Source organism: Phasianus colchicus, chromosome 9 (genome assembly GCF_987193195.1).
Source record: "Phasianus colchicus chromosome 9, bPhaCol1.hap1.1, whole genome shotgun sequence".
NCBI classification, from domain to species: domain Eukaryota; kingdom Metazoa; phylum Chordata; class Aves; order Galliformes; family Phasianidae; genus Phasianus; species Phasianus colchicus.
This window is the reverse complement of record NC_143444.1, coordinates 9,805,779-9,832,000: the sequence shown is the minus strand read 5'-3', so window position 1 is coordinate 9,832,000 and position 26,222 is coordinate 9,805,779. Positions and strand designations below refer to the sequence as shown.

General features: G+C 42.2%; 1 protein-coding gene and 1 long non-coding RNA gene across 3 annotated transcripts in view; one reads left to right on the top strand and one right to left on the bottom strand.

Moving 5' to 3' along the window:
* Positions 1–26,222, top strand: part of ATF6 (activating transcription factor 6) — a 73,585-nt gene that overhangs the window by 35,972 nt on the left and 11,391 nt on the right. For both annotated transcript variants that reach the window (XM_031595780.2, XM_031595779.2), the window contains exon 15: positions 21,479–21,563. In XM_031595780.2, coding sequence (XP_031451640.2) covers positions 21,479–21,563 — 85 coding nt within the window. The remainder of the gene's footprint in view (positions 1–21,478; positions 21,564–26,222) is intronic.
* LOC116230535 (uncharacterized) lies at positions 734–26,096 on the bottom strand. Its single transcript, XR_004167256.2, has 3 exons — positions 24,544–26,096; positions 7,111–19,407; positions 734–6,959 (listed from the first exon to the last, which is right to left on the bottom strand). It is a non-coding gene; the product is annotated as an uncharacterized LOC116230535 (long non-coding RNA).

Here is a 26,222-nt window from a genome sequence, read left to right as displayed (position 1 = left end):
AAAGAGTGCCACAATTTGTAGCTCTGCTGCTAACTGGAGCCAGGAGAGAATGGCGTGGAGACGGATGCCTTACTCTGATACAGTGATTTGTAGAAATGTTTGGAAACACTGCTGTTAGCAGAAAAGAAAGCTTTTGGGGGTGAAAAACGTGTCTTCTAACTTGTTGAGTTTTAATTAGCTTTCCCTCGCTGTCGCTAGATGGAGGCCAAGTGGAAATCTGTCATCTCCCTGAAGCATGTTGTAATCTCCAGTTGGTAATGAACCCCTCTGTTCATTTCTCCCAGGTCTAAGAGACAGAATTCAGTGTCTGTAGCTTTGCCAATACCATTGATTTCTGCCCTTTGGCATCTCTTACCAAATCTGCTTGATCTGTTCTAAAATTCCAGTGGAATGTGGCTGTGAAATTGAAATTTGTTGAGGTAACGTGCTCTGTCAGCTGGGAGGAGAGGCACCTGGCTGCCACTGCAGTCATCCTGTAAGCCTGGCACTGCCTGCTGTAAAAACTGTTCTCTTTCCAGAGCTCACATCTGTTTTGCCAGAGCATTCAGACCTTGCCATTGTTTCTAGAATTACTTTGTTAGCTTACATATGTAGGAATGAATTTCTGCTGGTGTTGGCTCCAAGTGAGTCACAGATAACTGCACAAAGATAGCTGTGAAAGCAGTAGGAGGTTTTGGTACTATCATGCTCAGAGAGAGTGAACATTCCTGCTGGTTGAGCACAAAAGGTAAGAAAAAAGCATAGGATTCTTCTGAGGAAAATTTTGTGTTTCCTGGCTAACCTTAGCTGCTTTTTAAAACATGAATAGCTAACAATTTGAAAGGCAATTAAGTAGATCACAGGGGAAAACAGCCCTTCCAATTTACTTTGAACTGTAAATGGTGCTCCAAATCCCCCCACTTCTCTTGTGTGGTTAGAGGCAGAATCCCCCAGCTCCCATGGCTAAGCACTAGATTTCACTCTCATGGGAGGCTGTCAGAGATACTTGGCTGACATCATTATAGGCTTATTAAGGACAATGGCATTTGTAGCATAAGCGTGTAATTACTGATATTAATGGAATCGTGGCTTAAAGTCTAATCTGTTTGGGGAATTTAAAAGGCCACTAACATTCCCTCTCAGTAATTTCCCTATTTATTTCAAAGTGCAGATGTCTCCTAGTATTAAAGCTTGCCAACTACATTTAATGGCAGTGCACATACAATATCTTGCAGTATATTGCAGTAAAAAATGGATATTAAAATTTAATTCTGATTATTACATGTTAGAACAGGGGTAATGCTGGCCCTATGGAAATCAATGGCAAAGCCATTACCAACTTGAATAGATCCAGAATTTCACTTTGCAGATCTGCTTCAGTTCTATGGTACATAAACCATAGAGCTTCAGATAAATATTTTATTTGAAGATGTGAATTTCTGCTCTTAAAAGTCAACATCTGAAATGGACATTTAAGGATTTCTCAAGTTCTGCAAACAAGCTTTTACAGAAGTGATTAAACCAAATTGAAATGAGAGGTTTTTTTCTTTCTTTGTCAGTATCTTTCTCACACACACAGTGTGTTAGAAATAAAATACCTAATTTGTGTTCTGCTTTTGTTAGTAAGAAGCTTGTGTCATGTTAATTGTATTTTGGGTGGTACGTTATTTACAGGCAGCTAAAGATTATAGTGTGTTGAAAAGAAGAGGAGACCCTGCATTTCCAGTGGCTAAGAGACACATACATAGCAGCCATGGTCTCAGAGCAGTTCTGTATTGTATCCGCTTCTTAGAAAAGCAGATGAAGCTCAGGTAGTAGCAGTGATGTCCCCAGTGTTAAAACAGGTGTGACAGAAAAGCAAAGCAATGGCAGTCCTTTCAGGTGTCATCTGACCTTGCTCTTCTTACCAGTTCTCTGTTCTCTCATCAGGTGGCTGCTGTGAAGGACCAAAGCATTGCTGCTGCATGATGTTGCTTGGCAGAAATGCTTGTGGCAGTACTTTGCTGTGCTACAAACATAGTTTTGGAAATAGTTTGAACTTATTCAGGGAATGTAAGCAAGACAGGTTCCAGTTCTCGGCAGATTTGATGCCACATGTGTCCTGCAGGCAAAGATGAATTGTAGCAAGTTAGCTTCAGATGATGTTTCATATCTAGTTTAGTTCTAGCATATTTTTCTCCTATTTTGTTACATTTATCAATGCGTGTTTTGCCACTGAACTTGTAGTTTTCTTCTCTGGACTTTGTTTGGGGATTTCTGTGATAAAGTTGTATCATTTGGTCTCCCATTCAGATAAAATGCAAGGATGAGACTTTTGAGCATTGCTGCTTCTGAAGACAAAGCATTTTATTTGTATATTTGCGTCTTGTGAGTTTGCAGCTGCTTGCAAGTTAAAATGCAGGTTTTTGAAAGATTTTAAAAGCTCCCATGTATCCCATGAAACCTAACCTAAGCTATTGAGAGGGAAATGGCTTTACCATAAGAATTTAAGATCTTGTCCTGTATAGCGTATGGACAGAGTGAATTATATGCACTGAAAGACCTGAAGCTAAGGACATAGTATCCATAATAAAACTGTTAGGCACTTTCAAAACAAAGGTCACCCTTTAGCCTGTCTTCTCTGTGGAGCTGACCCTTGCCTCTGGAAAAAATATGAGAAGGAAAGCAGTGTGCGTGGTTGTGCTTCATCATGCCCTGAGTCTCACGAGCAAGCCACTGTCAAATTAGAGCTGCAGTTGACTTTCAAATTTGAAAATCTTTTATGAAAACCTCCTGTTTCCATTTAAATATCACTAATGAAAATGAATCCTGCCTGCTACATGATTTGCTACCAGTTCTCTTGGCTAAACTGTGCATTCTCTCCGTGTCAGATAGAATGTTCTCCCTCATGTTCTCCTCCCAAAGCTCTGGTATCTGTCTGAAAATGCAAAATGAACTTTGCTTCTGGCCTTTCTTGCTGTCATCCTCCCTAGCATGGAATATTTCTGGTAGGCATGGTGTAAGGGAGAGCTGACTGCAAAATGTGATGGGAAGAAGAGGGTTCTCTGTGGTCTTCTGAGTACTCAGCTGGGAAATGTTGCTTTTCATAGCAGCTTAGGACTGTTGCTCAATCTAAAAGTCTTCAGAATGAAATGTAATAATCTGAAATTAATGGTAGTGTATAGTGTACAAATGGCCCTACTTTAATCCTGGGATTATGGAAATGCACACTTAAGAAAGCAACTCCAAGTTTTAAGTAACAGCTCAGAATGGCATTTCTTCTATGTTTGTTGATAAAGACCAGTGATTTCTTAGAAAGCATTTCTTTCAGAGCGTTATGGGGTTTTCCAACAGAGCCTCCAGTGGTTCCTTATTTCTCCCTGCTGTTACTCTGCAGTGTCTGGAAGTTTTGTCCTGCCTTGAGAGCATGCTCTCAATGGTACAGAAACAAGAGCCATGCTTTGTAGGGCTGGCATCCAGGAAAGTCGGCTGAAGCAGACAGAAGAGCAGGAGCCAGGCAGTGAGGCACCTTGGATTTACGGAGCAGACAGCAAAGAGGAGCAGCCAGCAAGTACCAGCTGCACTGTAGCCTCTTCCGGGCAGCAGCTGTTTGGCTCAGCCCGATGCAAACAGTGGTTAGGAGGACCAGAACAAGAATGCAAAAGCGTTCCCGAGGAGGGAGGTAATGCCTGTCGCATCAAGTGTGGTTTTGTTTCATTTGGAAGTGCCTGTTGTGTTGTTAGCTCTCCAAGACGTTTTGGATGCAAAGCCTTCGTCACTCTGATTTTTATCTCCTCGGAGTCCCTTTGAATCCTGCTGTCCTCCAAATAAAATTGAGAATAAATGTGGTGTTGAGGACATATGTGTAAGCACAGACAGAGAGTCACTTGAATATGTCTGGCGTGGACCAAGAGGCACTCTTGACTTTTGTGTGCATAGTCTCGAGTCGTTTGTCTTCGGTACGGTTGCTGGAACTTCATGAAACATATTAGTGCTGTCACTGAACTTCTTTCAGCCTTATATGTCCTGGGCCTAACTAATACTTTGTTATTTTTAAACTAGTGTTTGGAAGGACAACATACACTGTAGATAATTACAGTGAAAATAGAACGTACTGCAGAAATCATCTCCAAAACCCAAACTGGTTGCAGACAGATGTGACCAGTAATAGCATACATTCATTCAAAATCTGCTGTATGCTTGACAGACAAAGAGTTGTGGGCAAGAAATAGAGGAAGATTGTTGGTTTTGGAAAGCCCCTGTAAAATACCCACTGCTTGTGAAATAGATGTGGAGATAGAATAGAGAAATAGAACTGGGAAGTATGGGAGGAAGAGTGGTTATGAAGTGGGAATTGTCTCAGTGCAGGAACGTGACAGCAGTGTCTCACTTAGGAGGAGTGGAGAACAGGCACTTGCCTACAATAAAGTCTGCAGGAAAGTGAGATTGTCTACAGACAAGTGAAGGGCTTCGAAGTACAGCACGCAATGGAAATGCAGCTCTGAAGCAGTCTCTCTTCAGGAAAGAAACCAAATTTAGTAATATTTTAATAACGCCAGATAGTAATGCTTTTTTTCTTCAATGGTAGCACTGTGTTCTTTGAAACAAATTCAGCTGGGATTATTCAGAGCAGTTCCCAGAAGGGAATGATAGACTCTTGTTATGATCTGTAGCAGTACTTAATTATAGAATTGATGCTGGCTGAGTCCTATCTACATGAAGACATAAATAGTACCTTCAACTCCGTAGCTGCAGTAACCAGTAAGGCTTTAACTTAGTGTATGGTAGGAATGAGTTCTTGGATGAAAAAATGACCTTCATGATTTTTCACACAACTTCATTGACGGTATATGCAGAGAGCACCTTGAAATACACCTCCTTATTTTCTTATTTCAACTTCATGCTTTCACAGCTTCAGAGTACTTAATTTTTTTTTCTGGTTGTTTTCACTTCTTGTCTGGCAGCCCTACATGGAGTCTTTATGAAAATACAGTGTGCATCATTCAGGTGTTCTTGGTTTCCCTAAGCAGTGTATGTGTACACAACACAAATCCTCCTTCTAGCAAATGTTAATCATGATTATAGTCTTACATCTGAGATCATTATTTAAAGTCTTACAAACACATTTAGAGTTAATTCTGGTCAGATGGAGTTATTTGCTTCCAGTTGGAGTTAATCCTTTTGCCAGATTTTTAGCTGGACAACACACAAAGCTTATTTTCTGAATTAAGAGCCCAGGTGCTATTATGAGTGTGCACAGATTATCACCAGCTCCCACTGGACCAAACGGAACTCTTGAGCCTTCCAGGTTTTATTTTTAAATCAGTTACTCCTAGGGTAGGAGGCATGATAAAAATGAGCAGTACATTTTTATTTTTAAACTGTTTTAAAACTTAGTAACTGTCTTTAAAACTGAGACTGAAATGTAGAAGTTGTTCTGTGCTTCTGAGGCTCTTGGTTGCTTGTAGTCTACCTACTGGGATGGAAAGACAGGCTGCAAAAGTCTGCTTTGTTCTCATAAAGGGATAAGAAAAGGGATTAGAGAACTCTTTGGCACCTCAGTCTCCTTTCTGAGAGTCCTAGAAAGCAGTTGGCCCTATTCTCTGAATGCAGTCTTTTTTTTTTCCTTCACTTGTTTTTATCCAAGCATCAGGATAGGCCTGTTCCAGAAGTGTATCCATGTAGCTAGAAGTTTTGTCGGAGAATCCTGAATGGATACGTTCTATCTTCATAGTAAGAGGGGCACACAAGCAACTCAGTGTCTGCACCATGAGAGCCCTGGGTGAAAATGGCTCATGTTAAATCACATGGGAGTTTGCCTAGCAAAGCTCTGCTGAACAAAGCTCCACTATCCACAGTAAAGTCAGGAGCGTCAGTTATCAGAGAGAGGCGTCTGATAAAACTGAAAAAGACCTCAAGCTGTACGCAGACCAAAAGCTGCCAAGGAAGGTGCACTGTCCATCTTCTCAAGTCCAGCCAGGCTTCTGCATATTAAACAGTACTCTCCTGTGAGGCTCTAGAAATGGACATTCCCAAGCTGTGCCTCATTGATGGTTCCTTCCCTGAAGCCTTGGCCAGTGCTGAGTTTCCTGGGCTGAGTCACTTGTTAGCATTTGGGAGGCACTGTTTGAACTTGCCAGGGAATCCGTGCGTAGCTCTCCTCCTTTCTAAGAACAGTCCTGAGTGCTTGAACCTGGAGTTCGATCAGGAGCTAATCCCTGGGCAGGTGATTGCTGAAAACAGGGCTGGAAAAGAGCCATTTCACTGTCTCTGGCAGTCTGGGGCCAACATCTCTAGAAGGGTGGCTCCTTAACATTAGGAAAATACATCATGGGCTTCTCTTTGCTTTTGCTAAACCATGTGTTTGGTATGTGCTTACCAGCTGTAACTCTCCAGCAGGCAACCAAGGTGCTGCATACAGTGTAGGTAAGAATTTTCCTCAATTCCCAAGCCAACATAGAGAAATGTGGATAAAAAATGAAAAGGAACATAAAGGTGGTGATGTTTGTGGAAAAACTGGGCAGATGTAACACTCTACTTTGTGTAAAATCCTAAGGTAGTTAATTGCGGCTCTAGGAGAATAATAGTAAAAAAAAAATCGTAAAGAATTATATTTGCAGATGCAGAAAGGAACCATTTGCATTCAGGCAGAACACAGAGGTAATACTGCAGGTGCTGAAAATGGAGCATTAGCTCAGTTAGGAAGTCTCTGGCAGCCTTGTGACAGGGTACATCTGTATAAGTGTCATGTTGGTTTGTGTCTGTTTGTTGTGACAGTCCAGGACAGGAGTTACCTACAGCATGTCATTTGTTAAGAGGTTAAAACAAACATGTAAAAAGTATATGTAATTCTTTCTTGTTATCTTGCATGTGCAGGTCTGAAAGCAGGAAATGAAAGCAGAAAAGTTAACATGTAGACTTTTTCACAAAGAACGGTCTGATATCCCATATGTTGTCAAATAATCAGCATTTGACTCCTTCCAGCAGCCTTGTTCCTTTGCCTGGGTGGGTATAATAACCATTACTGTTGTATAATCAATGAGAATTATATAAAGGAATATTACATAATCAAATAATATTAAGATGTTATAATAATGAAATAAGCAAGAGAGTTAGGTACAGCGAGACAAAGAGAATAAATAGGATGCTTACCAGTGTCATGGGCTCACTCAGGATGCTCCAGTGGAGTGGATCTTCCAAAGAGAGAGAGATCCTTCCCTACTGGTAGTCAGCTCTTAAATGGGTCTAGGAGCGGTGGAGCCAGGCTCCACCCCTTCCTGCAGCACAGGTGAATTGCTTTCACCTGTGCTCCCAGGGCTGAGCCTCAGGTGATTAATCAGAGGTTCAGGCTGTGACTCAGCAGTTCCCATACAATTGTCCATCATCCTCCTGCAAATTCAGGACCTCTTCACACAGCTCAAAACCAACAGCCATTATGACTTACAAGTCTCTCCAGGTCTAAGTAGTTGATATAAAAACTTGCTTGTTGGCTTATAAAAGGTCCTGTAACTAACTTAATTCTCTGAGGAAATAGGAACCCAAGAATGAGATGGATCTGGGTTAAAAGGAATGAAAAAAAAAAAAGAACCAGAAGAAAAAACAACTCTGAATCTTAGCTGTGGCACTTCAACTTTTGTCTGATTTTGTTAGAAATCACCTTTACTTGCTTTTACACTTGCTCTGTTTGAAAGCATAGTACCAAAGCCTTGATGCATCTACTTTATGTTGTATGAAATCACACTATTGAATTCGACCCACTGACAGTAAGTTAACGTGTTCCTTGTCTGTATTTCCCTCCCGGCAGTGGCATGTGTAGTTTTTCTAGGGCTGTGTGCACTGTAGGTATGCTTGTAAACACATTTCTGTGTGATCATAGAAGTGGAGGGAAATGATCTGCAGCTCAGGGACTGCCTGAAGTTCACACTGCCTTTGTGCAGGTTCAGGGGTAGCTCTGCAGAGCCAGGAGTGGTTCAAAGGGCAAGGAGGAATGTAAGCAAAAGTGTGTGTGTCCACCAGAATGAAGCAGCATGAAGCTTTTACTGTTCTCTCTATCCCCTTGCATTGAAGGCCTGTTTAGTTAAATGTGAAACATTTATCACTGATAGAAATTGTGTGGGTATGGGTTGTGAAACTCAGCCAAAGGCAACTTAGAACCTCCAGAAGCTCTAGAATCACCAGGAAACTCAGTAGCCTCCTGGGGTGTACGTCAGATGATGCCAGTCACATTTAAGATACTTCATGTTCTCCACGCTTTTCCTGTTTTCTCCTACAGCTGGTGGTGTGGATCAGGAAAAAGCTGAGTAGATGATATATCTTGAATTAACTTCTGGCAGCAGTGCTGGTGGTATCCTGAACGGGGGGAGGACATGGTGATGTGGTTGAAAACACACTGAGCTGTCAAATTAACAAAATCTACATGCAGCATTGGTTCGGTTGTGTTATGTGAAACTCGAAGTATTTATTGCGTAAGGCTCTTCAAACTTCTTCGTGTCCTGTGCTGTCTGGTATTTTCATTGGTGAGTTGGGGTGATAGAATAGAGACTGTGTGTATTAAATCGGTTCATGACAAGCTGAATGGGTCTCCAGCTGTGCTTGAGGAGAGGATTGGAATGTAATGCCTTCAAGGTGCTCGGTAGTCCTCTGATACTTTGCAGGCGCTGTGGTGAGTCCATGATGCTCGGTCTTTTTGTGTAGAGTTAAAACTACTCTAGTAGTAAAAACGAGAAAAAGAGGATGGGATTCACACAGGAGCATGGTTCAGAGGTCTGTAGCTTTAGACATGCCTATGCAATTAACGTTACCCACATAGTCAGATCAGTTGTTTTGCCAGAGCACTCATCAACACAGTGCCTAGGAGTTCACAGATGTACCTACTGATTCAGCCATCATTTCTTGAATCTTCATTCTGTGATCCGAATTTCAGTAGAGCCTTTCTTTGACCTGAAGGAAAAGCCCCTCCCAGTTTCTCCCACCTATCCCAAACACCTACTGCTACGTGGACTGAATTTCCTTCTGGGGGTGGCTCTCTCCTCCAGGTTCTAAAGGGAGCCTAGACAGCTCTGTCAGGCAGCTAAAGCTGGAAAAAATTAATCTCGCCCTAAGTGGGGAGATGAAAGGCTCCTATTTGCTTGAGCCATTATGTTTTAAATGTGGTTAAGAGTTGGCAAGTACTGATAGAAGCAAACATATTGCTCTCCAGGAAGAGCAGTACCCCGGAGACGTCAGGCCCAGTCTGCTATAGCTTGATGTCTTTTGAGTAGCGTGCAAAGAACTATCTCCCTACATATTTATCTTCCAAAAGCTGACCTTTCACTCTCTTTAATCTGATGCCCATGATGTGGCTCAGCCAGTTGCTGCAGCAGACAGGCACTTGGTCACAAGCACTGTCACGAGATGTGCAAGGAGTGCAACATTCCTGCACCACTTTACACCCCCCGGATCAGCCCCTGCTTATCCTTTTATCAGTCACACAATCCAAGTAAATTGTTGTCACAGGAGAGAGCTTTTTACATAACAGCTGTCTTGGGTGTGAAAGTTTTGGCCCCCACAGTGCCGTATGAGGCTTGTATGAATTCCCACTGCTGCTCAAAAGTTGAGGATGCCTTTCCTTCCCTGGCTAGGTGAGCTGCTTCCAGTAATACCAGTGAGAACGTGTGTCACTGCCAGAAGAGAGAATGCTGTTTCCGTAGTTGTGCGTGCTGCTGTGCATCCTTCTCTGAGCCATTTAATGTTCTCAGAAAAATAGCTCATGGAGAAGCTGAGCTGCTTTTCTGCTATTTATGGAAGACAGGGGACTTGCAGTTGTTTGACAGCTGCCAGAGGCTGGCAGAGGGAAGGCATGAGGGCTGAGGAAGGAAGAAGTAAGCCTTCCTCTTCTGGTGCCCATGAGAGGCTGGGCTGCTCAGCTCTCTGTTGGCTGTGCTCTGAAGTGCATTAATCAGGGGTGTCTGTAGGTAGATTGAGGGTGATTAAGGAAGAATGCCCAATGTCAGGCATCCAGATCCTTCTTGCCACCAAGTGTGAGTTAATTATGTAACTTATTTATGCCTGTAAGGGCTCCTTTCCATTGGATTATTTTCTTGTTTTGGTGTCAGGTTTTGTTTTGGGGGGAAAAGAAAGCTAATGTTTACAGACATTTTTCCCCTTATAAAATGAAATCTGTTTCTAGAACTGATTTACGTCTTCCTCAGCAACACTAGAAATTCAAACAGAGCAGGCATTTGGCAACAACTCTGGACTCAGAAGTGAGATTTAAAAGTGAAATTCAGCTACAGACTTGAGGAGGAGGAAGCTCGTCGGGCTGGGGTAAATGTAGGTCGAGCAAACTAACAGCCAAAAAAAATGAAAAGAAACTTCATCTTCACACTCTTGATTAAACTGAAGTAATTAGTAACAGAGGTGACAGCTTCTTTGACAATATTATAGTGAATACCTCTTTAATTAGAAGAAACTATGAATAGTTGATGAATCCTCAGCCATACAGATGTCCTGGGATCTGCAGAATGAGAAACATCTTTCCAACAAGCATTGGTAATGCGATCCACATTGCACAGTTTAAAACACTGCCATCAAATTTCAATTCAGCCCGATGCATCTTGATATTAAAACCTCCTTGTCTCTGAACTGACATTTTAAGAAAAACAAAAGGCAGCTTGAAATTGGAGCACCAGCCCTGGCCCCTGTGCCAGACCACCGTCCAGCCATCACGGCGTAGGAGCTTCGCCTGTCCCCGCTGCCAAGACGTACAGAGACCCACCCAAGTCTGAGCTGAAGTCATTGCAGAGCTCTGGGTAAATCTAGGGGATTCAAGGAAAAATGCAGCCTTGCTGCTCGCTGGGAGGAGCGTTTGTTTCCTCGTTATCTAGCTGTGTTTCCTCCTGTATCTTTTCCACTGTCTATTTTTGTGGTTTTGAAAGCGGTGTCCCCATTGTTGGGAGTTATTTAAAGGCACGCTTTTATTCAGCTGTGCCAGAAGGTGGAAGGAGTGGGAGATCTATAGAAATAGATCTACGTAAATATATCACATATGCGCACATGACTGAAGATGTATCACATCTTCCTACCTGTGATATAATCCTCATTTCTTGTTGCTGCTGGGAGATGCTACCTCCATCTCAGTGAACAAGAATTATACTTCAGAGGTTAGGAAGTACCTCAGAATAGAAGGATTGTGATCAGGAGGAGATCTGCAGAGAGTTAACAATGAGAGTTGATCTTTCCAGAAAGGGAATTTTCAGTCCCTCTGATATATGTCTGTGTAGCCCATCTGCTTTGTTGCTGCTAATTTCCTGTAGATATGTTGGTCTCTCAGAAGCAGCATCTTCCTGATGATAGGTTAGAATCAGCATGCCACTGTCCGCTGCTGGACAGTCACAGGCAAACAGTAGCCAAGTGTGCCTTTCCTACAGGGAGAACAGAGAGGGGCACGCTGTGTTAACGAGATCTGAGTTTTTGCTGTTGGCTGGAACCTTCACAGAGCAGAAGTTTAATTTGTAGAACTGGGATGCTTTTAGGCAACTTTAGTTGCATCTATTTAATAATGATTTTGACCTAAAGTTAAATTTGGTTACTTCATTCTGTCTTCTCATTAGTCTTGAAAGCCATTCCTTATTCTTGCTATTCATTGTTGTTCTCAGTTCTTCTTTCCTCCTCCACGTGCATCATCAGTGGCTGAGATTTAAGATGCTGTTGGCCAAATGTTATTTTATCTCCTCAAATCATATGAGAATCCATTACCTGACTGTGAAAGACATACTCTTGGAAGAAACAAAAACATGGAAGGTAAATCCCATGCTAAGTTTTCAGCTCAATAACACATATGCTGACATTCAGTATTTGAGCTGAAGAAGTGTATAATCCCTTTGTGGAATATGATGGACTGAGTAACATGCTTTTTAGAAAAGCTGTTGCTGTTCATACGGGATGGAAGGAGAGAGTAATTTCAAACCAGGGGTAGATTTTGTGTCACATGTTCTAGGATAGAACACAACATAATCAAATGAATTGTCTTCATTTAAAAAAGGTTAAGGTTGTAACACAACTGGCCACTTGTTCTTGGTTGGGAAAACTAAAAGTTATTATTTAAAGTTCACTTACTTTCCTGAGTACCGGTATGTGTGGGCACATCTGCTGTGTAAGAAAGCATGTGATTTCTGCTTTCCAAGGAAATTCCTGCATGAAGAAAGGCTGTCACCAACATGAGTGAAGTTGGCTGTGACATATCTAATGGGCTCCAAAGACCTCTAAGGATAGAGATCTCACCACATCTCCGGACAAAGTGTTTTCTAGTGTTTTATTGTCTTTTTTACTCATAAAAATGAGAAAGCAGAGTGCAGCTACACTAGCAAATGGATTTTGAGTCCCAGTGTCATGTTGATCCAGCGTTTGGAGAAAGCCTCACATAAATTTCCTTTCACTCATCCAAATTTTGTTTCTGGTCTAGAGAGAAATAAGTTATTGTGTTGTTGTTTTTTTTTTTTACAGTCTAGACCATCTCATGATGCTGGATCCAAGGAGCATGTCCATAAAACCCACACTGTTTGTGAGCCTTGGTTGGCTCTCTGCTTTATGTGGCAGAGCTGCAAAAGCAGAACAGCGGAAATAAGGTGTTTGTTGGTAGTAACACTGCCCACTCCAGTTTGTATCACTTGAGGCTCGGTCTCCAGTTGGGCTGTAATTCTGGGAATCCAGAATTTGCCTTTAGTAGAAGACCTGAGGTCTTGCAAACAAATATAGAAACTTTGGGTTAACATTTTGTTAGAGAAGCAAAGAATCTGGATTATATCCTCTTTGGTTTTCCTGGACCCTATTCACACGCCCTACCTAAATTACATGTTTTTGCAATTACAGATTGCAGTTGCAAAACTAATAGCCTGCAGATGTTATGCAAAAGCATAGCTCTGCTGCAGTGAATTAGAAAAGGAGGGGAATATGTTTTATTGGTAGTAGTAATAAAGCAGTTAATTCTTTTTGGGTCTTACAACTTGTACAATCTCCAAAATAATTGACAGATTCACCTGGAAGTTAAGGATGAACTACATTTTTCTGCTTATACAGCCAATGAGAAGGACACAAAATAGCAGAGAAATGTCATTTTTAATAACTTAGAGGGAAAAAAAAAATATGTTATTAAGGTGCTAGTTTGTGAGAGAGCCTTAAGAAGAAAATCTGATGCTTATCAAACATAACAGGAAGAACTGTTCGACCAATATAATCTGGGGTATTTTCTTTGTCTTCATATACACATATCCTTTCCAGTTTATCTTGAAGCTCAGTTTTTACAAATAACACACAAATTATCAAAGCAATTTAATTCCTTAAAAATCTTCCTATATGATTTTAACCAAAACAGTTTACTTGAACATAGAATTCTGTTCTTCACATCCTCTTACTTTGTGTTTAGGAATTTTTTTTTAATCAGCTGCCAAACCAAAATTACATCATAGCAAATGCATGCATTGTTCTTTACTTTTGGGTCTTGCAAAGGAGTTCTGCAGAGAAGTGTAATTGGCTGCATTTCTGTCCAGTCTGTCCTGTGTCCTCCTTGTTCACAGAGGGTTTAGTTTTTCAGGAGTCTCCTATGCATCTTTTTTGGGGGGGAGGGAGGGGGAGACAAACCTTAAGACTACATTCACGGTAGAAATAGAGTCCAAATGAAGTGCCAGCACCTCCTTCTCCTTCATTACCATATGACTGGCATTACTGTGTATTTGTGTGCCTGATTACTTTATGTACACACAAGGTTCTTCTAACTGTGTTTCCCATAGTATTTCCTATTTATGAAAGAATGCTGTTTGTATCTAGTGGCTTTTATTTAGGATGTGTTGCAAGTCAGAAGTGAGATTCAAAAAGCTCAGCTAGGATCGAGGCAGGTTTGCCTGAGGTAATTACAGTAAGAGAGCTTTGCAGAGGGATGGGAGGACTGAGGTCATTTGGCAGCTGGTGTCACTTTGTTAACAGGATTAAGATAGACGTTTCAGTAGGACATAAGGTCAGCTGGCCTGGCTTCTGGATTCTGATTCCTGAAGAGAGACAGGAGCTTTTTCTCAGAGGCTGTGAGATAGATTCCGTTGAGTAATAAATACTGAGAATTACCACCATATTTTGGTATTATCTTAAGGCTCTATAGCTCCTCCTATTTGGCCTTGGAAAGTGAATAACGAGATCATAAATTACGACAATAAATTAGGTCACATTAATTTGACATCTGCTTTTTAGACTTCGTATTGTCTTTAAGGTAACATAGCATAAATTTAATGCAACAGGAAAATGGACAAAATAAAGTAGTAGTTCCCAAACTAGTGATGTTTGCTGTCTTCGTAGAGGACTCACAGTAGGTTTCCATATCCTCATTAGTCTCAATAATTGTTTTAGTTCTTAATCCAGAAGAGGTCCTTGGCCACTGGTTCTCCTTTAGACGTGCTTAGCACTGCCCTTCATCGACCTGCAGCAGTGCTGCTGTTGGAAGAGATCGGAAGAAACTCCTCAAAAAAGAGCCTTGTGATGGGGTGAATTTTCCATTCCTCTCAGGGTCTCTGGGATTTTCACAAGGCTCTGGATCACACTGAGATACTTTCCAGTTGGTTTAGTTTTGCAGCCCATGCCCATATCACATCTGCAGTAGCACAGTTGATAATAAAAGGCAGTGAGGACCTCTCCGTTAAGGAGTTTCTCATGTGGGAGCTGAGCTGGATGGCCGTTCTATCTTCCACAGCAATAGTGTCCAGAAGGAGCACAGTTAGGTGTTATTTATAAAAGTTAGACTGGGAATGTCAGAAAAAGTGTAATCTTACACTACAGGACTTTTTATGGACTGTGGGATTGAGTTATTTCTGGTAAAACACTTAAATAAAAAGCATATCTCATCACTTCATTGCTTTGTGCGATGTATAGGCTGTAAAAACCACCTGTGCATAGAAACACCGGGTTTGGAACAGCGTTGGTGTGAATAGGAACACTTCTGGCCAAAATAAAAGCAGAGAAAGCAGTTCTATTCTCGCTCCTTCTGAGAGCTTTCCTGTTATGGGACAGTTTCCCTTCTCCCCAGTCTCAAAATAGCTTTAAAACTTAGAGAAGAGTAATAGAATTTTGTGGTTGGGAGGTAGGGGCTGAATTCTCAGTTACAAACTCTTCTTTAATGTGCAGCGAAATCAAACTGAGATAATATGTGTAGCCAATATCAAGTTTAGTATGTACTGAACTGACACTTGTTCAAGTTAAGCTAAATTGTTGTAGTTAAACCGAAAACTTCAGAGCTACTGCTCTGAAAGTGGCCTTTCAAGATGAATTGTCAAGAGATTGTGCAAAGAGGCTCAGACCTTGTGAATTCTTAGTGCAGATTTCCTGCAGCTTCCTTGCGGTAGTTGGCCCATCTTCTGCTCACTTCCATTCACATCTTTGCTTGTCAGGAATTTGCTGTGAGGATCCTTGATGGGGTGGGTGAATGCACTTGGGCTTATAAAGCCTAGTGTTGAAATAATAACAATGGTAAGTGATACTCCAACTCTGAAAACAGTGCAGCTTCTACAGTTTGTGATATAGTGGGTAAATGCTGCGGCTGAGAATCACAGTTTATATAGAGCTTTGAACAGTTTTCCTCTTTTATTCCCTTCTCTTAAACCCATCCCCTTACTTTTCTGATGCAAGGTCGCACTGCACTGGAAGGACAGAAATAGCTTTGGAAACACCCTCCGTTCTACAACGACTGCCCTGTTCCACGTCCTCTGGTAGCACATGCAGTATTGCAGAACCGGTGGCGTTTTCAAATGGCCATTGGTGAATCCATCCTCAGGACACCATCTGGTTGCCATCACCCAACCCAACAATAGTGACATTATACAGCCGTTTCCTGTTCAAATTTGTAAACTTCCATACACGTCCTTTGCAGTTACTCTTCGTGCTGACAGAGGAAACCAGAAACAGATATGCCAAGACGTGATTCTCATTTACACCGTGGTCCTTGTTGTGTGCTTGGCAGTGTTAGGAACTGCTGTTGAAAATGAGAATAAGCCCTTAGGCTGTGGGTATGCTGCAGTAAGATCTTTTCCCTGGGGAATAGCTTCCTTTTGTGCCCAAACGGTGTGTTGAAGAGCAGCTGAGGTTCAGGTGCCACTGTATTGAGAACCAGGTTCCATCCAAAGGCCATAATGCAGCTCAGGTTCCTTGGCCTGCTTAGGAGATCAGAATGGAAATGTCATGTCTCTGGCAGCAGTCAGGCAGCCCAAAGCAGTTACTCTGAAATTATCAGAAGGTGTGAACTCTGTGGTAGAAGAAAGAAAAGCTGGCTCGTTGGGCCTCCCAGCAGCACTCCTGTCAGCTCTGGGTTTTAAAAAGCCTATCTCCTCAATGGCTTTCCCAGGGCAGCCTCTGGAGTTGATGCAACTTTTTGGGCCTCTGGAAACACACTTCAGTTTCACAGGCCAAAAGCATAGCTCTAAAGAAGTTCCAGTCTCTTCTCATTGATCTAAGATTCCTGCAGATGTTCAGAAAAACTAAGTTTAAAAGATGGTGCGTAGATTTTGTGCACAACTTTTGTGATCAAATAAACACTTGCTTTGTATCTCCTTCATCCTGAGGTTGTTAGGCATGGTTGGGTAGTTGATAGGTAAGTTTTTGGCTGTCAGGACTTGCTGGAGACAACTGAGGTAGCACAGTTAAATAAAAACAGTGCCTGCAGCAGCTTTGGGGAGGTGCCAGCATGAGAGCTGGATGTGGGAAGCTCCTCAGCCGTCATGGGCAGAAGTTGTAACAGGCTCCAAGAATCACAGTTGTGAAGATTTGAGCTGGAAGAGGTCAAGGCATGATTCCCCAGGAGACCTGTTAGTCATAAACAGATGAAAAAATGCCCAGCTACAGTGTTTGTTTATTACAAGAAAATTTCTAAAGCTGCCTGGATAGAGCTGGCATGCTGAGGTGCCTGGCTCTGCTTGCCCTCTTTGCTTTGCCTGTGTCTTTGTTAGCTGCAATGTTCTAGCATATCGCTTGGTTCCAAGGCAATGGTAAAGATTAAATCTCCTCACTGGGGCAGATGACTGCACTCTAAGATTTTCCTTTGGTATTTTAATCCAGTCTCTGTGGAGCTTTTATTCCCATAAAGTAACAAATGTCCCTTGTTTTTGAAAACATTGTCCTTAGTTTGTCAGAGATGAGTCTCTGATGGAGGGCTGGGCTCATCCGAACATCTTGGCAAAGCCTTCATGATAGGAGATGAAGCGATAGGGCCTGCAGCTTCCACACTGTAACAAAGCACACTTGGATCAAGTCATGTTCGTTCAGGCTTTTGAATAATACTTATCCATTCCTAAGCAGATCAGTTAAGAAGGTAAGAAAAATCTTGAGAAGTCAATCTGAGAGAAACGCAACATCGGGGTAGGAGAAAAGACAGCTCCTGTTGAGCCTGGGGTTTGGGAATCTGTTCCTTTGTGTCCCATGTCACTTGGATATTCTGCAAATGTATGTACCTCTCCTCTAAACATTTCCCATGGCACTGATACTGTTTTCCTACATTGTAGCCACACTGTGGAGTGGAGAAGCTCCATTGGTGTCCATAGCTATGTGGCACACTGATCTCAAGGGAAGAGGTTGTTCCTGGGTGCAGTGTTGCTGAGGGACCACGTGCTGCAAATCCCAAACTGGCAGAACTGCCAGTTCTTACCATTTGAAAGCCAAGTGCCAGCTAGGAAAAAGAAGAAAAAAAAAAAAAAAAAAACTTTGGAGCAGCATCTTTTTTCTGCATCTAATGAAAATGATATGCAGTGATGTTTACTCTGTTCTAGGAGAGTTAGAAAAGGTCTCTTTTTATTGAAAGCTTAGATTGCCTGCATGTTGTCATGCATCTAGGTGGTAGGTGCTTTGAGAAACAAGCCACATATCATATGACTCAGGCTGAAGCTGTTGGAACATCCAGCCTTGGAATATTCTAGCACAGTGGAATAGGGTTTCCATTGCCATCTGACTGTGTGGGTTGCAGATACAGAGTCTCCAACCCTTAATCCCTGTTAGAGCCTTGACACTGATCTTATGGAAGAAGCCTTGAAATCTCTGTTGTGGTTCCACGTGCTGCTGAGTCCAGGAGCAGATCAGCAAAGACTGAAGTGCAAACATTCAGTGAGAACATTCATCCTATAGCAGTACCTAATTTCTAAAAGCTTTAATTTAACTTTTATAATTAACTGCAGTTGATTTATCCTAATTATATAGTGCCCTGAATGTTTTGTGGTGGCTAGGATTAATAATTGTGATCGTTATCAGATGTTTAACAAATAACTTCAGATTTTATCCCCAAGAACAAATGTGTTTCTGTATCCCAACTTAATAAAAAAAGTAATACATTTGTGGCTGGATTTTTAGTATCCATATCTATATTTATCTATCTGTCCATCTCAGCTGGCTTCAATAACACCAAACTGTAGAGATGATCAAAAGCAAAATGAGAATGCTGAAGCTTGGGACTCGTTTGAAATATTGTCTTTCCAGGCCGATGTTTTTCCAGTCATTATGCCAGCACTTTCAGGTCTGCATCGTCTATTTAAATTGTCATCCCATCTAAGTGCAAATCTTGGCCCAAGCCAGAGCCATCTGTTGTTGGGTAATAGTTGTGATTTATTTTGCCTCTGGTTGACGTTCATGCTCGTGGGCCAGATGCTGACTTGTAGGATTTGCTTTTATTCATTTTCAGTTTTATGCCATGTATTAATATCACAAACGGTATGTTAATTTTAGATATTTTTGTCTAGTGTTTAAAATTAGGGATGAATAATGCCGTCACATTCCCCTCAGGGCTGCAATTCAGCATGCTTCTGAACAAGACAGGAAAGGACAAAATGTTTTACACATTAGTAATGCATTCACATTGTGTTCATAAATGTTTAAATTCTTCCTGATCACTAATATTACACTCCTTTGTGTTCCATACAAATAATTAAGTATTACTTTGAAAAAAACTTCAGGACTGTTTGAAGCTTTCTAGGCTGCTGAGAATGCTGCAGGTAGCCAAACTTGTCAAAATATTTATGACACTTTGCATCATTGATGCAAGTTAGGACCAAGTATCAGAGGGACTTTCCTGCAAATTAAAGATGACAAGGAGATGGATACATTTCTTTAACTCCAGGTTAAACAGTAACTCATAACAGTCCTTTGTAGCGAAGATGAGCTGTATCCAGGTCCCAGACAGTCTGCTCCTCTTGCACGTTGGCTCCTGCCAGCACTTGGGGCTTACAGCTGACTGCCTGTTGTGTGTATCTTCTCCAGAAGAGTTGTGCCACAACTCCAGTGAGTGCTTGGATGCACAAGCATGAGTGGAAATGACTTCAGTGTCTCACTATCTGCTGTGGGAGCAGCAGTCCTTCCCACGCTGTTCCATCTGCACCAGGAAAACGGAGGAGCAGCAGGTGAATTGCTGCTTGGATGTACTGCTTTCCTGTGCAGTTTTAGGAGGCGTTTCAGATTCTGGAAGTTAAGGGGAAGTTAATTTTAACATCTTGGCTAGCAGAGCAGTTTCACTGAAGATGATTCCCTACGCAACTTCCTTCAGACCCTGTGGTTGCTTGGGGGATTTGCTAATTAGAGTGCACAGACGAGAGGTATCAAAGCCCCACTCCCTCCTCCTTTCCATGTAAGTTTGTGCCCTGGGCTCCAGACCTCTGACCAGCCTGGATGCTGCATCCTCTCAATTTCTCTACCTTTGCTTTCTGTCTGCCGCTTCACGCTGACCTTTCAAAAATCAGCCAAAAAGGTAATTGGATAGGATGGTCTGTCCTGACATTGCTGTCAATTTCTGTAGAGGTTACTCTAATTATAAAGCTCTTGTGATTGTTCTGAATACATTTGATGCATACAGTAAGTAAAGGTGCCATTAGAAACAAACCAGTGTTAGGTAATTTACCAATTTTGAGATGTGTGCTAGCAAAAAATAGTAGTTAGTTTTAATAATTCACAGGTAATCTGAGAAAGCAGTTGTTCTTTGCTAGGTAGTACTGTTGTGGGCTCTCAAAAGCATTGGAAACAATGGGAAAAATGCCCTTATCCTGAAAGTAAGAAGTTAACAACTGTGACCTGAAGGAAATATAATTCAGAGTGCCAAAACCTTGTCCAGAGATGTGAGGTGTTTGTGTGGCTGTTCTCAGCCTTAACCAGGTAGCCCAAGAGCTGCATTGACATTTCTGAGTGCTAGTCTCATAAAGATACCATGGGGGTTTTGCAAATGGAAAAGCATGAAACGAGAAAAAAGGATCAAACTTCCTGCTGCTATTTGCCCATGTGAGATACATGGCTGGATCCTGAAAAATAAAAGGCAGTTGTTGGGTGTGAGTTTAGGGAGGTTGCAAAAACTTTTTAAGGAGTTGGTCGGCATATGTTGGACATGATGGCACCTGTTGGTTTGGTTCTTCCCAGTGACACAGTCTGAATGTGGGATCATTGGCATTGAGAGGGCAGTAAATGCATGGACTGGGAAAATAAAGCTTTGAATTAATTTGGGGGGGGGGGGGCTGGAAAAGATGCTTAGTGATCGGCAGGATTTTTTTTCACTTAGAGCTTAAGTTAGGAATTTACACTGCATTTGTGAACTCTATAAACATGATCCTTTGCTCTTAATTACTAAGTGAGGGAAAATATGCTTCCCTCACAGCACCCACTGCATATTGAGGTGTTATGGTGAAGCAACCTGCAGGCAGAGGAGCTGATCTTTGAAAAGCTTGGGAAGTTTTCCATGTTCTTCATTGTCTTTCTGTGGTCTAGGTCAGCATAGCACAACAACACAGTCTGAACGATAAGCAGTGAACCAGATTTTTCCAGACATCAGCCTGAGCAGTTTGAATCCAGCTACAGTTAGGAAAAATAAAATTAAAAAAAAAAAAAAAAGAAAGGCTGCATTTTTCCCAGGTCTGCATCTGGAGCTTCTGTAGATGCAGCTTCTCCTACTACAGCCAAGGGTTGTTTGAACGCTTCTGTTCTACAGCAGCACCCAGCCACCTCACTGTGAAATAAATTGCTAAGCACAGCTTTGCCATCAGACTTCCTCAGTAAGTTTTTGTCAGCAGAGCTCATAGTTTGCTCCCCGTCGAAGCCCTCACTGATACGGCCCTACTGCAAGAGGCACGTGGCATGAGTTGACATAGATAGAGCAAGAAGGTATTTATATAGAAAGCAGACAGCACTGCCAGTAAAGGCTCCAGTTCAGCAAAGCCCTTAACCACATGTTTAAATATCATTGAAGTCAAGCTCAATTACTTTAATCATATACATAAGTACTCTGTTGAACGAGAGCCTAATAGCAGTTTCCATCTCCTTCCACATGATCAAGGCTTTTTCATATTGTGCTGCATGAGATAGGGATTTCTTCTTGGTTACATAGCATGAGCAGCTGTTGTGACTTTTGGAAGACTCCCTCTACAACTTGAAATTGCTAAGCTGTCGTAAATAGTTTTACGTGGAATGCCTGTAACACAGAATGGAAAGGAATTTTCCCAGCTCTATGCTTCTAGGGTGGATTTAACAGATCTTTTCCCCTGTTTTTCAGGACCACCTGTTACTGCCAGCCACCACACATAACAAGACTAGAAGGCCAAAGATGTCTATAGTGTTGCCAGCTGTAAACATCAATGGTAAGTGCAAAACATGAAAGATAGATTGTTATGAGAATAATTTCAAAGAGATGCGTCTGACTTGTGTATGGAAACCAATCTTGGACCACGTGTTGGTTATTACAGCTTTGAAAAAGAAGTGAGATTGGTCATCTCTAAGCTGTGGTTGCCAGGGTGCCCCCTGGAGCTGGGGTGCTGGCATCTTATCCGTGCCTGTCAGACACCTCTGACTGCCTTGGCCAGCAGTCTGCAGTCTCCCTCTGTAGCTCCCTCAGGACTCGATGGCAATGCCATCCAGTCATGGTGGTTTATACATAGCTGATCAGAGTTGTCAGAGTGCGATCTAGCTTCTCTGATGTGGCATGCTTATAGTGGAAATGCTAAGTGACAGCCTGAAGCAGTGATTGAGCACCTGGTGGGAAGGCAGAGCCAACCCAGGGGAGCTCAGGTGTATGCAGTGAACCTGAGTGATGGAAGGGGTGGAGCCAGGATGCACCCCTTTCCAGACCTCATTTAAGGGTTGTCAGTGGAGGTGGGGGTTTTTCTCTGGAGATCCCATCTGAAGCCTTCCAAAGATAAGCAGCTCTTTTCATTCATTTCTGCACCACAGCTGCTGCATTTGGGCTTGTCCTCATTTGCTGCAGCCAAAGACTTTTCTACTCCACTATTATTGCTGTATTTTCCATCACATGTATAGCGTTAACACATGTACAAAGATTGAGTGTGGAGACTGTCCTTGCCGTCCCATTTGGGCTGCCTAGCAGGGCAAATTCCTTGGTCTTTCTGATTTGTTGGGATGCTGACTGCCTTCCATCAGCTTCTCAGCTGTTTGCCACTGTGTTATACAACGCCCAGTGTGAGAGGGACCTCTCAGCACTGCACCGTCAGTATTAATAACAATCATCTTCAAGGGCTGCAGGACAGCAGAGAAAGCAGCTTTTCACTAAGGGCACGGGCTTGTTAGTGAAAGGAAATGTTCTTGATCTCCATTTTAGTCCCACATGAGAGATAGGACATGAACTGAATAAACATATCATTAATTCAGATGCCACAAGGTTAAGGCATGTTTGGGAAACTGTCACTGTCACAGCCATCAAACACATTGTGAACCCTGCGACAGCGCAGACTTTGCTTACTGAATATCTATACGCTGTAATGCCTTCTTAAAGCTTACGTGTTTTACAGTACAAGTGAATCACAAACCCAAATGTTTTTGTGAATTCAGGCGTGCTGAAAACATTGTCTGATGATGTGAATTTCCATAAACAAACAAACAATCCGTTCAAGCTTCCAACATTTTAATAATTGCACTTTCCTAAGCACTATGGTAAGTCGAGTGTGATGGTATACAACCAATTATCTGAGGGGAATTTTTGTGAGATGTGTCAGAATTATTTTTGGCATTTGTCAGTCAGAAACTCCCTTTTCATGTCCCTTACAAAAATCCTTTCTTGGCTGAGCTGAATTAGCAAATAGGCACTTTATCACTTGGAGAACAAGCTCTTATTTCTAACTTACAGCCTATTTATTCTTAAATGTTATTGAGTCTTAAGTATCTTTCCAGTTACTGGAGTAAATATGATTTGGAAAATACACATCAGAACCCAGTGATGAATCTTATCCTTCATCATTAATGAAACATTGTGAAATTGTAGTTACTGGAGTTCTTTGGGATTTTTCTTCAGAACATCAGTATAATCCAGGAAATAAAAAATATCCAGGGATTTGGTCAGGGATGTTGAAATGGAGCAGACACAAGGATAGTGGCAAAGTAAACAATGCCATCAAACACTTCTTCCTCTGTGGCACTCAATCAGGTGCTAGGCAGAAATTCCAAGATACATAACAGGTAGGAAACTCGGCTTCATTTTTAGTTTGTTCATTAGTAGATTACTAATAGGAGGCTGTTAGCTAAGAAGTTGTGCTTGGAGAAGAACCATTTCTCTGCTTTGAGAACATTGCTCCTCCTCCCTATCCTGCCTCTGTGAGGACTCATACATCCTAAACAAGCATCTGGAAGTTTGCTGACAACAAAGCTTTTCTCCCAGCTGTTTGCTGGGAGAAAGCCCACCTTAAGCCCACCTTAGCTCTTCATCCACAGAGAGAAGTGAAGCAGAGAAGTGGCTGCTGGAAGAGGCTGGGTCTCTCTGGGAGGATCTGGCAATACTTTCAGTGGAAGAACTTGTCCCCTCCTGCCTTTTCTCATGACTCAGCCAGGTCTTTGTGAGAGAAGGGGAGCCTTTTCCACTTGCGCTTACTTGCTGTTCCTTTTCTCTGCCACAGCCCTGGCAGTGGAGGTGAGGAGAGTGCAAGTGGAATGGCCTCTGCTTTGAAACTTTTTCAGAACTTCTTCACTTGTTTTCTTCTACAGGATCTTCATTTTATCTTTGTACCAGAGTTTACCCATTGCTCTTTTCAAATACGAAACAGCTTACAGTTCATTCAAAAAGAAGATTTTGGATTACTCAGGCAGTCTCTTACCAGCAGGACTGTCATCCTTTTCTGATTATGCTTTGAATGCTGGAGTGCCCTCTGAACTCTCCTACAGACTCTTCCCATGGCTGGTTTGAGCAGTTCCCATTGACAGCAGCAGGAAGAGAGAGCAAGTATGGACAGAGGTTGGGAAATAACATGAGTTGTCAGTCACTGTCTTCTGTGTCTGTGCATGAAGGTTAGTGACACAGTTCTGCAAGGTTTGTCTGGCCCTTTTCACCATTGTACAAACAGAGGCTACTTTACAGTCTGAAAAACATTTCAGAATTCTTCTTGGAGGGAAAACGAGATACAAACCTGGCAGCACAGTGCTTTTCAGCTAATGGCAAGTATCAACAGAAACCTTTGTAATAGGAGTGTGTGTGTGTTCAATACGATGGAAGTTTAAGCTGGAGTATTTAAGAGAATACTGTACAAAGCAAGAACAATAAGATATTCCTCTTAGAGACAAGAAGTTAATAAAAGCTATTCAATAATTGTGTGTTAAAAGAGTAAAAATGGCCATTACCTTTTATGCCTCTCCTATGTGCTCCATCTCTTGTTCAGCCCAGATTGCCTCATGCATGAGGACAGCTGGCAAAGTCTCCACTGAGGACTTCTGTGCAGGTGCCTGAAATTGTGTGAACTCCGTTTAAGTATTAAGGTGTTCAAAAAACCCCATTTTTAAGCAAAACAAAAATCAATGTTGGTATGTGTTAATCCCACCCCTCTTACCAGTTTCTTTCTCCCCACCCTGTTCCAGCCCCCTTTCCAACCTCACTGGGCCACTCCTGCAGTTTGCAGCCAGTACATGCCATCAGCTCCTCCATTTCAGCATCCTCAGACAACCTCACTGCCTCTCACCCTGGTCCCACTCCCCTCTTGGCTGCTGTCACTCAGTACCACTCTCCCTTAGGCTCCTGCAGCCAACTGTGTCCACATCTTAACCTGCCTCTACCCAACTACAAAGCCCCAGCATTTGTGGACTCAGCTAGCACTCGATTGATCTGTCTACTGGGACATAGAAATTCCATGGCTGGTAAGCCTGGAGGGGAAAAAAAGCAGACTTGCATAGTCCTGGTCCTGCTGTACATGGTTCTGGGGACACCACTGGTATGCCTGTGCTGAGAAGTTATTCCAAGAAATATCTCGCACTTTCTCATGGGAATGAAAGCCAACGGCAATTTACAGTTAAACTTAAGCTTTTGTTTTTAAGCAAGTCATGTTTGTTATGCTGGATTGCAACTATTATTTTAGAAATCTAACTATGCGCTTGAGACCAGTTAAGTCTCTAGTAGATTTGGTTCTAAATTTGCTTTTTTTTTAACTCGGAGTCTTGTTGGCTCATTACACCAGAATTTCAAATTGACATATAGGCGGTGCCTTTCATTTCATTTTAAATGAAAACATCTGCCATTAGCCCTGTATTTACTTAACTGCTGTAAAAAATGCAGCAGGTTATAACAGCAATCTTTGGATCAAAATAATCTATAGAGTACAGCACAGCTAAGCCACTCTTCCTACCCCAAGCAGGGACCTTTAGTCTCTGTGGGATGTCTGCAGCTCTGCAGTGCAGCACACACCACCAGTAGTCCTCTCTGTGCAGTGTACAAAAGTGAGAACATATGTACAGCCTCTGTTGTAGGAGATAGCATGCAAAGTTTAGCCAAAGAAGATACTCTCTTTACTGCATTTCTCCTTAGGAAAGTGCCAGTGCTCCATGTCTTGCAAGAAGTATCGTTATAGAGTCCTTGGCCTTTGTGCCAGTTACAAATGCAGTGGCATTAGTGCCAGTACCAGGCCCTTGCCCATGTGGAAACCAACCAGCTGGGTACTAAGCTTCAGATTTCCTATGTATTTCATAAGGACTAATGTGCAGTCTTCAGATAGACATGATTTGACATTCTTGCTGATATGGAGCTGAAGTGCTGTACATCCTCTTGGAACCCCCAGGCATCCTGTATGCCAAACTAATTTCCTTGTGCTTTAATCTCTCCCCTTTCCTTTGCTCATAGTATGTAAATGTGTAAGTCAGGACCAGAGGCTGTTTACGGGAAAGCTGATTCATGCAGATCAGTTCATCTGCCAGTATGTGGAATAAATCACTGGAAAAGGTTACTGAGTTCTGAGCTGCCACTGATCCCAGAGAGAGCTGCTGCAAGGAGAACGTAGACAGTAAGGATGCCGAACAGCAGGGATTTCAGTTGC